The sequence below is a fragment of the Caenorhabditis elegans genome, chromosome III (genome assembly GCF_000002985.6).
Source record: "Caenorhabditis elegans chromosome III".
NCBI classification, from domain to species: domain Eukaryota; kingdom Metazoa; phylum Nematoda; class Chromadorea; order Rhabditida; family Rhabditidae; genus Caenorhabditis; species Caenorhabditis elegans.
The window spans coordinates 1,848,944-1,860,426 of NC_003281.10; the positions used below are offsets into that span (position 1 = coordinate 1,848,944).

The window sequence follows — 11,483 nt, forward strand, 5'->3', positions numbered from 1 at the left end:
AATTTTTCGGTCTTTTATTACTTTTCTTTCTTATTTTCAATAATATTTCCTCTGCTCGTCCAATTCTAAGCTCCGCCCCTTCCTACAGTACCCCCTCTTCCAGGCTCCGCCCATTTACGCGAGGACGACGCTCGAGAGATGATTGCCACACCGACGGGATACCGGCGGAATGTTTATATGCAGAGACAGGTCTCATTTTTTCATTTTCCGGGCTCTTTTTTTTTTACGGAGAAATTCGATTTTTACAAACAAAAAAAATTTTTCGAATTTCTCAAAAAAAAAAAAAATTTTCAAAATTTCCATTTTTTTTAAAATTCTTTAAAAATTCAGATGTCTCAACAAGTAGTCGTCGCCCATCATCCCCAGCCCCTCCAAAACTACTGCCAGCAGCTGCAGAACCAGTTGGTTCAGGCACAGGTACAGTACCCCACACCCAAGGCTACCCCCTACAGTAACCCTTTATCACTGCAGAATCAGGCCAACTCGGCGAACATGACGCTTAGAGAGGTGCTGAACAAGCCTTCGATCCTTCAGCAACCATCGCAGCAACAGCAGCAGTACCCGGTTCAGGTAGGCAAAAAAAAACAACAACAAAAAAAACTCCAAAAATTCTCAGAGCCCTCTGAAACTTAGCACAATGGATAGAGCTCGGTAAGCTGAGCATATTTGCATTTTGAACCTAAGCTCTATCTCTTCTCTGGACGAAGTTACAGAAGTTTCAAGAAATCTAGGTCAAAGTACAGTACTCCAGGCTCCCCAGAAACCTGGCTCATCGGTTAGAGCTCGGTGTGCTGAGCATATTTGCTTCTTGAACCTAAGCTCTATCTCTTCTATGGACGAAGTTACAGAAGTTTCAAGAAATCTAGGTCAAAGTACAGTACCCCAGGGCTACTGTACTTTGACCCAGATTTTTTAAAACTAACTCTCATAACTTTGTTTAGAAAAAAGATAGCGCTATGAGCCAAGAGGCAAATATAGTCAGCTCGCCGAGCTCTATCGAATGACACCATTTTCAGAACGATTCTGAAAAATGTACAGTACCCCAGTGCTACTGTAGTTAAGTTTGCCTGACCACTTTGAAATTAGTACCATTCGATAGAGCTCAGTTCGCCGAGCGTTTTTGCTTCTTGGCCCAATTCTCTATCTCTTTTCTGGGCAAAGTTACAGAAGTTTTAAGAAAACTGGGTCAAGGTACAGTACCCCAGGGCTACTGTACTTTGACCCAGATTCCTTAAAACCCCCATAACTTTGCTCAGAGAAGAGATAGAGCTTTGGTTTAAGAAGCAAATATGCTCAGCTCGCCGAGCTCTATCCAATGGCACTAATTTTGAACGTTATGTAACTACAGTAGCCCTGGGGTACTGTAGATATCGATTTTTCAGCAACAAAAAAAAAACCAACAAAAATCTCGAATTTTCAGCAGCAAAACCGTCAGCGACAAGTGATTCGCCAGATTATCCCCACTGTACCACAAGTTCAACGACAAATGCCACAGCAGCGCCCACCGCAACAGGTAATTTTTGGGTCCCGCCACGAATTTAAAGGCGCAGTGGGCTCCGAAATTTCAAAATGCTTGGAACATAGTCATGTTGGGGCGCAAATTGAAGCTGAAAGAGAGGAGAATTCGAATTTTTAAGTGAAAATGTGAACAAAAAAAAATAAAAATTAAAAATTGTCGCGATGAGACCCAAAAAAAATTTTTTTTTCAAAAAATTCAAAAAAAATTTTTTTTTTTTTTTGAAAATAATTTTCTTCTCTAATAGCAATTTTTCAGACTCAAAATGGTGCTCCGATGCTCCGACTCCCTGTGCATCAAATTCAGCAGGCTCACCACCTCCAACAACAGCAGCGGCAACAGATGCAACAGCCGATGCCGAGCCGGCGACGGTCTGCGGCTCACCAAGTTCGCCAGAGAATTCAGGCTCAGAATGTGAGAATTTTCTTTTAATTTTGAGGGATGAAGCTCGCCGAGAGAGCTTTCAGAAAAATTAAATTTTTTGTAAAAAATTCAAAAAAAAAATGTTTTTTCCAAATTTTTTCTGAAAATTTTATTTCCAGACTGTCCGGCTCCAACAACAGGAGCAATTGGCTCAGCAGCATCACCAGCACCAGCAGCAGCATGCTCAATCGGAGCTCCAACAAGTTCAGCAAGTGCTCATCGAGCAACAGCAGCTTAACCAGGTTCGGAACTTGAAAATTTTCAGATTTTTAGAGTTTTTAGCTGTAAAAGTCGGTGTTTAGCTCGCTGAGAGCTTTAAAATGAGCCCCATATCGACTAAGTTTGGAGAACATTCAGGATTTTGGGTCTCACCACGAAAATTCCTTGGATTACTGTAGCTAAATGAAATTTCCTGAAAGTTCCACTAAGAAATTCGAATTTCCCGTCATTTTTCACACCCGGATCCTGTTTTCTAGAGCTTTACCACAAATATTAAAGAAATTGTGCATTTTTTCGTAAGATCCTCCGTGTTTGCGTATTTTCGGGGCTACAGTACCCCGAAAATTGAAATTTTGAGCTAGCAGCACGGGAAACCAGGATTTCGGAGTGAAAAGTGACGGAGAATCCGAATTTGATAGTGAAAATTTCTGAAAATCAATAAAAATCCTGAAAAATTGAATTTCTTCAAAATATCAATGATTTTTCTCGTAATTTTTCGAAAATTTCATTGTCAAATTTGAATTTCCCGCCATTTTTCACCCCGGGAACCTATTTTCTAGAGTTTTACCTTAAAATTTAAAGTAACTGTGCATTTTGTCGTAAGAAATTTGGTGCTTGCGTATTTTCGGGCCTACAGTACCCCGAAAAATTTAAATTTTAGCTCAGAACCCCGGAAAAAAAGTATTCAGTGGTAACAAGTGACGGAGAATCCGAATTTAACAATGAAAATCTTCAAAAATCAATAAAAATCCCGGAAAAAATCAATTTCTTAAAAATATTGATTTTTCTGTGATTTTTTTGAAAATATTGCTGTCAAATTTGAATTTCCCGTCATTTTTTACCCCGGGATTCTATTTTCTAGGGCTTTAACTCGGAATGTAAAGAAACTGTGCATTTTGTCGTAAGAAATTCGGTGTTTGCGTATTTTTGGTGCTACCGTACCCCAAAGAATTCAAAATTTTAGCTAGAAACCCAGAAAACCACGATTTAGAGGTAAAAAGTTACGGAGAATCCGAATTTAGCAGTAAAAATCTCCAAAAATCAATAATTTCCCCGAAAATTTACAATTTTTTTCCAGAATTCCCGCAAACGCAAGCAATCTCCACAAGCTCACTGGAGCGACGTTGATAATGTGGAGAATCTGGAGAATCAGGCGACCGCCGCACAACAAATTCCGGCAAAAAAACCGCGCTGGAATTCGGTGGAGCAAGAGCCCGAGCCCGAGGCTCCGCTGGAAGCCGTCGAGCAGCAGCAACAGAAGCAGCCGACAACTGACGGGCAGCACCTGCCGGATATTGTCAAAAATATTGGAGGATTCGAGATTCGTGTCATTCGAAGTCACGACCCGTCGCGCAGAATCTACACTTATTGATTTTTCCCGCCGCCGAAAAATCGAAAAAATCGATAATTTATTAATTTCTCTTGAAAAATCTCCCAAAAATCAATAATTTTACGACATTTTTCATCGATTTTCCCCCTGCGATTGTAATATTTCCCAATTTTTTACATTGTATTAAAAAATGCCAAAAAAACAATATTTTATTGATTTTTTTTTTCAACGATTTTTCAAAGTTTTTCCCGAAAAAAAAAACGAATGTATTAATAATTGTACAAAAATGTTTCCATTCCCCCCCCCCCCCCTGAGCCATTTTTATCAACGTTTTACCCAATTTTTCCACAATTTTCCACTTTTTCCTGAAAATTATCGATTTTTGTGTCATTTTTGTGATCTCTCGCGATTTCTATACAATACATATCTCGACCCCACGACTTTTTTTGTAATAAATTATTATTAATTCGCAAAAATTTGAATTTCCTTGGGTCTCACCACGATTATGGAGAATTTTAAGTTGCAAATTCGAATTCTCCGTAACTTTTTACCTCTAAATCGTGGTTTTCTGGGTTTCTAGCTAAAATTTTGAGTTCTTTGGGGTACGGTAGCACCAAAAATACGCAAACACCGAATTTCTTACGACAAAATGCACAGTTTCTTTACATTCCGAGTTAAAGCCCTAGAAAATGGGACCCCGAGCTAAAAAATGACGGGAAATTCAAATTTGACAGCAATATTTTCAAAAAAATCACAGAAAAATCAATATTTTTAAGAAATTGATTTTTTCCGGGATTTTTATTGATTTTTGAAGATTTTCATTGTTAAATTCGGATTCTCCGTCACTTTTTACCACTGAATACTTTTTTTCCGGGGTTCTGAGCTAAAATTTAAATTTTTCGGGGTACTGTAGGCCCGAAAATACGCAAGCACCAAATTTCTTACGACAAAATGCACAGTTACTCTAAATTTTAAGGTAAAACTCTAGAAAATAGGTTCCCCGGGTGAAAAATGGCGGGAAATTCAAATTTGACAATGAAATTTTCGAAAAATTACGAGAAAAATCGATATTTCGAAGAAATTCAATTTTTTCGGGGGCCCGATTTTTGGAGCCTGAACATTGAAATTTGGAAAGTTGTGCATTACCCCGAGAAAATCAAATTTTGAGCTAGAAGATCGGGAAAAATGGTTTAAGAGGTAAAAAATGCAGGAAAATTCGAATTTCTTGGAAATTTTACTTGAAATTTGATAATTGTGGGCGAAATAGAACGTTTTGAAGCTTTTTGTGTAGTTTTTTTTCGGTTTTCATTCAAAACTGTAAATTTTCGATCAATAATATGAATTCTACGTCTCTTTTCACTCCGGAAACCCAATTTCCAAAGCTCAGCTACCAAATCCTGAGAAGCTGTGCATTTTGTCGTAGGAGCTGCGGCGGTGTTTGCGTACTTTTGGCGCTACCGTACTCAGAGAAAATCAAAAGTTGAGCTAGAGACTCGGCAAAAAATGTGAATAGTGGGAAATTATGCGAGGATTTCGTTTTTGAAGTTGGTTTTCCAAAAAAAAAATTGATTTTTCGGAAAAAAATTTTCCAAAAAAAAAATTTTTTTTTTACAAAATATTGTTTTCCCCGCCGGGGTAACCAGAAATGAAAGCCGTAGAGGGAGAAAAATGAAGAAAGTGACCTTGAAAGTCCCTTTCTGCCATACAAAAAACGCTCCCCTAACCAGCTGCCCCCACACACACAACTTATTCCGAGGCACACGAGAGAGTACACACAATCAAAGAGACGCAGAAATGCGGCAATTTCGAGTGTTGGGGGCGATGAAGACGGCGGAGACCATTCATTTTTGCCATCTGATCACTTTTCCGATTTTTTCTAAATTTTTTTTTTTGACAAAAGTTTTATACAACTCGGTAAATAATTTTTGTACGTAGGCTTACTTTGAGGTCTTATAACTTTGGACTCAAATGAACTGTCAAATTTTAAAGTAAATTGCCTGAAAGATAAAGTTTTAACGCAAATTTTGGTAAAATTTCACCAAAATTCATTTGGTAGTTTTTGAGAAATTTAGGTTTTAATTGAGAAAATAAAAATGTTGAAAATTTTTTTTTTTAATTTTTAAATTTTTTTTTTTTGCATTTTCCAAAAGTTTAAATCAAAAATTTGATATTTTCTGAAAGAAAAATAAAAATATATTTAACGCTAATTCTGACAAAATGTCAAGCAATTTGCACAATTATTCTTTGAGATACTACAGTTTTACCGAAGAAATTTCATTTTTCAGTAAATTTTTCAAAAATTTAAAATTTAAATGGGTTTTCTGAAACTTTAGGGCAATAACACATTTTTTACAATAAAATTTTTTTAAAAAAACAATGAAAAGTACATATTTGTCAAGTTAGAAAATTTGAATTTTCACCAAAATTTTTTTTTAAACTTTTTTGAAATTTTTTTTTAATCCTTGAAAAAAATTTAAAAAGTTCAAAAAAATGTCTTTTCATCAGAAAATTTAATTTTTATTACAATTTGGTTATGTATATACTTTTATTAATATAAATTTATTGATATCCTCAACAGATATATGCTTTCAAAGGTTGAACTGGACATGGTGCATCGATCAAAAACTTGGACAGCTTATATCTCAGTTGTCATTGTTTTTATCAAAAAATCGATAACTAATAAAATGTTCATTATGAACTTCTCTATAACTTTGTAGTTGAGCACTTTTCCATATCTCCAAAATTAACAGAGATACTAGCCGTCAAAGTTAGAGTTAGACATGTTGCATCGACCTTTCCTAACTTTGACAGCCCATAACTCGGTTAATATTGAGCCAAAGGTTGTAAACTGACAAAATGTTCATCATGTTTTTCTCTATAACTTTGTTGTTTAACATTTCTCCCTACCTTTAATATTAACCGAGATATAAGCTTTTAAAATTTAATAGTACATTTTTCAGAATGTCCGACTCCCCGCAGAGCTGCAAAAAGCCGCGAACTCGGAAAGAAACTATTCAAAAGCGAGAAACACGAAGTAAGCATGAAAAACGACGAAGGGAAGAGATGAATGAAGTGATTTGTGAAATGTCGACACTTTTGCCCGAAGATATTCGGGCTCATAAGCTGCGAAGAGTGGATCAGAAGCCTCGTCAGCTGGACAAATGCTTTATCATTGGGAGTACTGTTGATATTATTCGGAATAGTGATTATAGTGAGTCTACAGATTCAAATTAGTAATAATATTCTAATTTGGAATTTTTTTTTAATTTTGAAAAAATTTGGAAAAAAATTTGAAAAAAAATTTCGAAAATTTTTTCTTTTTTTTTTGCAAATTTTTTTCCTAAATTTTCGATTTTCAAAGCTTTTTTCTTTGTTTTTTACTCTAAAACTCGGTAAAACAACTCTATTTCCTCCCGAGAAAAATATAAATTCAACCTATTACAGTAACCCTGATCCGTTTCGTGGCGGGACCCAAAATTTCAAATTACCTTCAAACCAAGGCATGTTGGGTGTCATTTTAAAGCAATCATTGAGCTAAACTCAAATTTGAAAGCCATTAAGCTGAAAATCTCGAAATTTTCGGAATTTTCAGTCAATTTCAATTTCCTCCATTTTCCAGAACCACCGCTGCTCTCCGACCCGCTCGTCCAGGATATTTTCAGCCTGACCAACTGTTTTATGGTTTTTCTGAACAATTTTATTGTCGTGGATATTAAGGGAGACCATCAGGCAGTTTTTGATATTGAAAAAGTTTGTTTTATTGATTTTTTTTCGATTTAAAAAAAAATTCAAAAAGCCATTAAATGGGCAGAGTTACAGGCCTCTGAAAATAATTGTTAGGCTTAGGTGTAGGCTTAGGCGTAGGCTTAGGCTTAGGCTTCAAACATTTTTTTGGGATTAGGCTTAGGCTCAGGCTTAGGCTTAGGCTTAGGCTTAAGCGTAGGCTTAGGCTTAGGTTTAGGATTAGGCCTAGGCTTAGGCTTGGGCTTAGGCATAGGCTTATTAGAAAAAATGGGAAAAAAAATTCTCAAAACATTTTTTTTGGAATTTAATTTTGTAAAATTTTCCAAATTTTGTCCCAGACGGGCGTGACAATCAAATGCACACTTTTTTAGTTGACAACTTTTTGCTAACCCTTAAATGGTAGCAACCTTTAAGCTTCAGTAACTCCGCCCATTTATTGGCTATCAAAAAATTTTCAACCGACAAAAGCTTCACCATGAAAAAAAATCTGCAAATTTTTTCAGTTGACAATTTTTTTCTAGCTTTTCTAGATTTGAAGATATTTGAGTTTATTTTTTTGAAAAAAAAAAATCCCAAAATTTTTTTTGTGGGATTTCATCTTTTTATAATTTTTAATTTTCCAAATTTTTTCCCATACAGGCGTCCCCAATTAAATGTTCCTTGTAAACAAAATGTCGTCATATTTTCGGGGAAATATTATCAAGGTCACTTTTTCCCAAAAAAAATTCGATTTTTTCGGACTGTGTGTCAGCTGACTTGTTTCAAGGTGAACTGGTGGTGGACCGGGGGTGGGGGGGGGGGGATTTGGTGAATCATTGGGATTTTTTCGGTTGGAAAATGTTTTATAACATTTTAGATAGTATAAAAATTTAGAAAGTTTTCGAAAAAAGTTTCAAAAAAAATTTTTTTTTTTGGACTTTTTCTGAAAAATTTTTTTTTTTTTGTTAAACTAAATTTTTTTAAAGTTAGAAATTCTAGAAATAAGTTGTAAACTAACAATTTTTGTCAAAATTTTTGCAAAAGATTTGAATTTTTCGCTAGTTGATAACTTTTTAGTAACCATTAAATGGGCGTAGCTGCTGCCTTCCGTAACTCCGCCCATTTCATGGTTATCAAAAAGTTTTCAACTAACAAAATGTTCATTTTGAAATTCTACACACTTTTTTAGTTAACAACTTTTTAATAGCTGTTTTAGTTTTTGAGATATTTAAAAAAGAAAAAAAAATTTTTTAATGAAATTTTTTTTTTCAGAAACGTATGATTGGAAAAGATATCCGATGTTTTCTGGACTACGATTCAACGTCCAAACTGTCATTTCTCACTTCCAAAGAAATGCTCAATGAGCTCCAACTCAAAAGCTTCATGGCGAAGTCAATGACGTGCAGAATAAAGGAATCGGCGGAGGTTTGGGATTAAAATGTTTTTTTCAATTCGAACAATTCGAAAAATTTAGCTTTAAAACTAATTTATTTGAATTTGGCGTGTAAATAGCTTTTGAATGACACCCATCATGCCTAGGTTCCCGCAATTTTGGGGGAATTTTCCGGGTCCCGCCACGAAAACTGGCAGGGTTACTGTAGTTTTGAATGAAACTAACTTTTTCAATTTTTTTCAAAAAAGTGTGATCACTGAGCTAACTTTGAAGAAAAAAATTAAGAAAAAATAGTGAAAACTAAGAAAGTTACAGATTTTCGAAAATTTGTGAAAAAAAATTTTTTTAAACAAAATTTTTTACCAAAAAAAACTTATTTTGTCAATTTTTTTTTAGCTGAGAATCACAATTTTACTCTCAGCAACCCAGAAAACCTGCAAAACCTGGTAAAACCAGTAAAAACAACCAAACTACAGTAACCCAGAAAGTTTTCGCGGCGGGACCCGAAATTTTAATCATTCACGGAATATAGGCATGATGGGCCTTATTTTGAAGCTCTGGACGTGCTTAATTTGAAAATGTACGAGTTTTGGCTCAAAATCGTGATTTTAACCAAAAAAATTAGTTGTTAAAAAATTGAAAAAATTTTTTTTTCCAAAATTTCAAAAATTCCTAGAAATTTTTAAAAATCAAAATTTTTCCAGAAACCCACGGAAACAGTTTTAGTCTGTGTGCCTGATGAGCTTCCAGCTCTCCCGGTTACTGTACCCAAGGCTCCGCCCATTTTAGCTTCGCCCCTTCAGAAGACACCGCCCCCGCCGTCGAGTTTGGAGGTGAAAAGCCCGATTTTGGCGGCACTTTTGAGGCGAAAAGAGGATAATTGTGTGAAAGTGGTAAGTTATTAATAAGAATTAATAGTTTGGCGGGAAATTTCAAACTTTTTGAGAAAAAAAAAATTGAAATTTTTTTTTTCGGAACTTTTTTTTCTAAAAAATTATTTAACACTATTTGTTGAATTCCAGAGCTCCCCAAGCTCCTTCCTCTCGCCGGGCTCCTCCACCTCGTCTACAGTACCCAATGTGAAACCTACAGTAACCCGCCGACCTACAGTACCCACAAAACGGAAGAGACTACGATCGATGAATGTTATAGTGGAAAGTTATCCGTTGGATGATGAGAAGTCGGATGGAAATTCACAAAAATCGGCGAAAATTGGGAAAAAGAGGTTTTTTCTAACAAAAAAAAACGTTAAAACCTACAGTAATCTACTCCAAAATCCATGCGAGACCCTTAAAACTGAAAATTTCAAATTTAGCTCAACAAGACCTTTCAAATGACCCCCATCATGCCCGGGTTCAAATTTTCACAAATTTATTCAAAAGTTGGGTCCCGTCACGTGGGGTACTGTAGCACTGGTTTCAGCTGTGTCAGTGACATAATTTCGGAGTTTTTCCGAAGCTCTAAGCGTGCGAAAGTTAAAAATGTTAATAAAATTCTTAACATGTAAGATTTTATTGATTTTTTCAAAAAAAAAAAATTTTCTAATTTTTCTGAAAAAACTTGCAAAACTATGTAAATTTTCAGCCAAACTAGCACTATTCCAACTCCGAGAAGCACTTTGAGCCCAACTACAGTAATCCATCCGTCCACGTCACTAATTCAACCGATTCCGACACTTGGAATGAACCCATTTGACATGTTATCACCTGGTTATCAAGATGTATGTGAAAATTATCGATTTTTAATGGTAAAATCAATAAATCATCGCTAAAAACTAGTTTTTATCAATAGAGCGCACTTGCAACACGGTTTTAATTCAAATTATCGACTTTTCAACTACAGCTACTATCAATTTTCCAGATTTGGCTCCGACTACAAAGTGAGCGACTTCTGCTGGAAAAACGAATTTCAGCGAAAGAAGGGGAGCTGAAAAACCTGATGCAATTCGTTCAAAACCCCCCGTTTTTGAATTTCCCCCAATATATGCTCCCGCAAGGGCCACTTGGTGCTCAAAATCAATAGTTATGGGTTTAAATGAATAAAATAAATATTTATTTACAAAATTTGATTATTATCGACGGGAATTTGTTTAAAATACTGCAAAATATACTGGGAAATTTCCGGAAAAATCATTTCGAAGTTAATTATCATTTGAAAAACCGCCGAAAACTGTGAATGCGCAAGGAGAGGTTGCTGGCGCATTTCTCTTGTTGCTTGCGCACTCTGCGATGAAATTAATTTATTTTATTTTTTCATCATTTTCGTTGGGTTTTCATCATTTTTCAGCGATTTTTTTGCAATTTTTTTCAAAATTCCCATCAAATCTATAGTTTTTCTCACAGGAAATGGACTCGGCCGACCCTCAACTCAATCGATTCCTCCAGCAACTGCAGGCGGAGACGCAGCGTCAAAAATTCACCGAACAAGTGCACACGCTCACCGGTCGCTGCTGGGATGTGTGCTTCGCCGACTACCGTCCGCCAAGCAAGATGGACGGCAAGACTCAGACCTGTATTCAGGTAAAAATTTGGGAAAATTTGGCAATTTTCTGCAATTTTATGGGAAAATTGAAGAAAAAATTTAAAAAATCCAATTTTTTTCCGTTTCAGAACTGCGTAAACCGCATGATCGACGCCAGCAACTTCATGGTCGAGCACTTGTCCAAGATGAACGGAGGACACGTCTAAAAATCGATGAAAATCCCCTTTTAACCTTCAATTTTTCTTTGTTAACTGTTATAACACATACTGTTTAGGCTCTTTTCCATAAATTTTCCCTTAAATTCGACGTTTTAAGCGCTGGATCATATAAAATAGTGAAGAAATCTATGTAAATATCTGGAAAAACCCGGAAAAAAACTCAGAAAATTGCAGATTTTC

General features: G+C 35.7%; 3 protein-coding genes across 3 annotated transcripts; all 3 read left to right on the forward strand.

Moving 5' to 3' along the window:
- Positions 1–103: 103 nt before the first annotated feature.
- On the forward strand, positions 104–3,530 carry pqn-82 (Prion-like-(Q/N-rich)-domain-bearing protein; the record flags this gene model as incomplete). The annotated part of the gene is made up of 7 exons (NM_065063.7): positions 104–189; positions 331–417; positions 472–570; positions 1,421–1,513; positions 1,775–1,930; positions 2,059–2,181; positions 3,237–3,530. The coding sequence occupies exons 1-7, from the start codon at positions 139–141 to the stop codon at positions 3,528–3,530; spliced, it is 903 nt and encodes a 300-aa protein (NP_497464.1). The 5' UTR covers positions 104–138.
- A 2,918-nt stretch (positions 3,531–6,448) lies between these two features.
- Positions 6,449–10,660, forward strand: hlh-33 (BHLH domain-containing protein). Its single transcript, NM_001368616.4, has 7 exons — positions 6,449–6,699; positions 7,108–7,238; positions 8,484–8,636; positions 9,309–9,497; positions 9,627–9,829; positions 10,189–10,324; positions 10,465–10,660. The coding sequence occupies exons 1-7, from the start codon at positions 6,450–6,452 to the stop codon at positions 10,624–10,626; spliced, it is 1,224 nt and encodes a 407-aa protein (NP_001355375.1). The 5' UTR covers position 6,449; the 3' UTR covers positions 10,627–10,660.
- Positions 10,661–10,944: 284 nt separating this feature from the next.
- Positions 10,945–11,438, forward strand: ddp-1 (Mitochondrial import inner membrane translocase subunit Tim8). The gene is made up of 2 exons (NM_065066.6): positions 10,945–11,123; positions 11,214–11,438. The coding sequence occupies exons 1-2, from the start codon at positions 10,950–10,952 to the stop codon at positions 11,289–11,291; spliced, it is 252 nt and encodes an 83-aa protein (NP_497467.1). The 5' UTR covers positions 10,945–10,949; the 3' UTR covers positions 11,292–11,438.
- Positions 11,439–11,483: the final 45 nt, after the last annotated feature.

Coding starts and splice junctions, on each gene's coding strand:
- hlh-33 (NM_001368616.4), top strand. CDS start 6,450: ATGTCCGACTCCCCGCAGAGCTGCAAAAAGCCGCGAACTCGGAAAGAA. Junction 7,239..8,483: donor CAGTTTTTGATATTGAAAAA/GTTTGTTTTATT, acceptor TTTTTTTTTCAG/AAACGTATGATTGGAAAAGA. Junction 9,830..10,188: donor GCGAAAATTGGGAAAAAGAG/GTTTTTTCTAAC, acceptor GTAAATTTTCAG/CCAAACTAGCACTATTCCAA.
- ddp-1 (NM_065066.6), top strand. CDS start 10,950: ATGGACTCGGCCGACCCTCAACTCAATCGATTCCTCCAGCAACTGCAG. Junction 11,124..11,213: donor AGACTCAGACCTGTATTCAG/GTAAAAATTTGG, acceptor TTTCCGTTTCAG/AACTGCGTAAACCGCATGAT.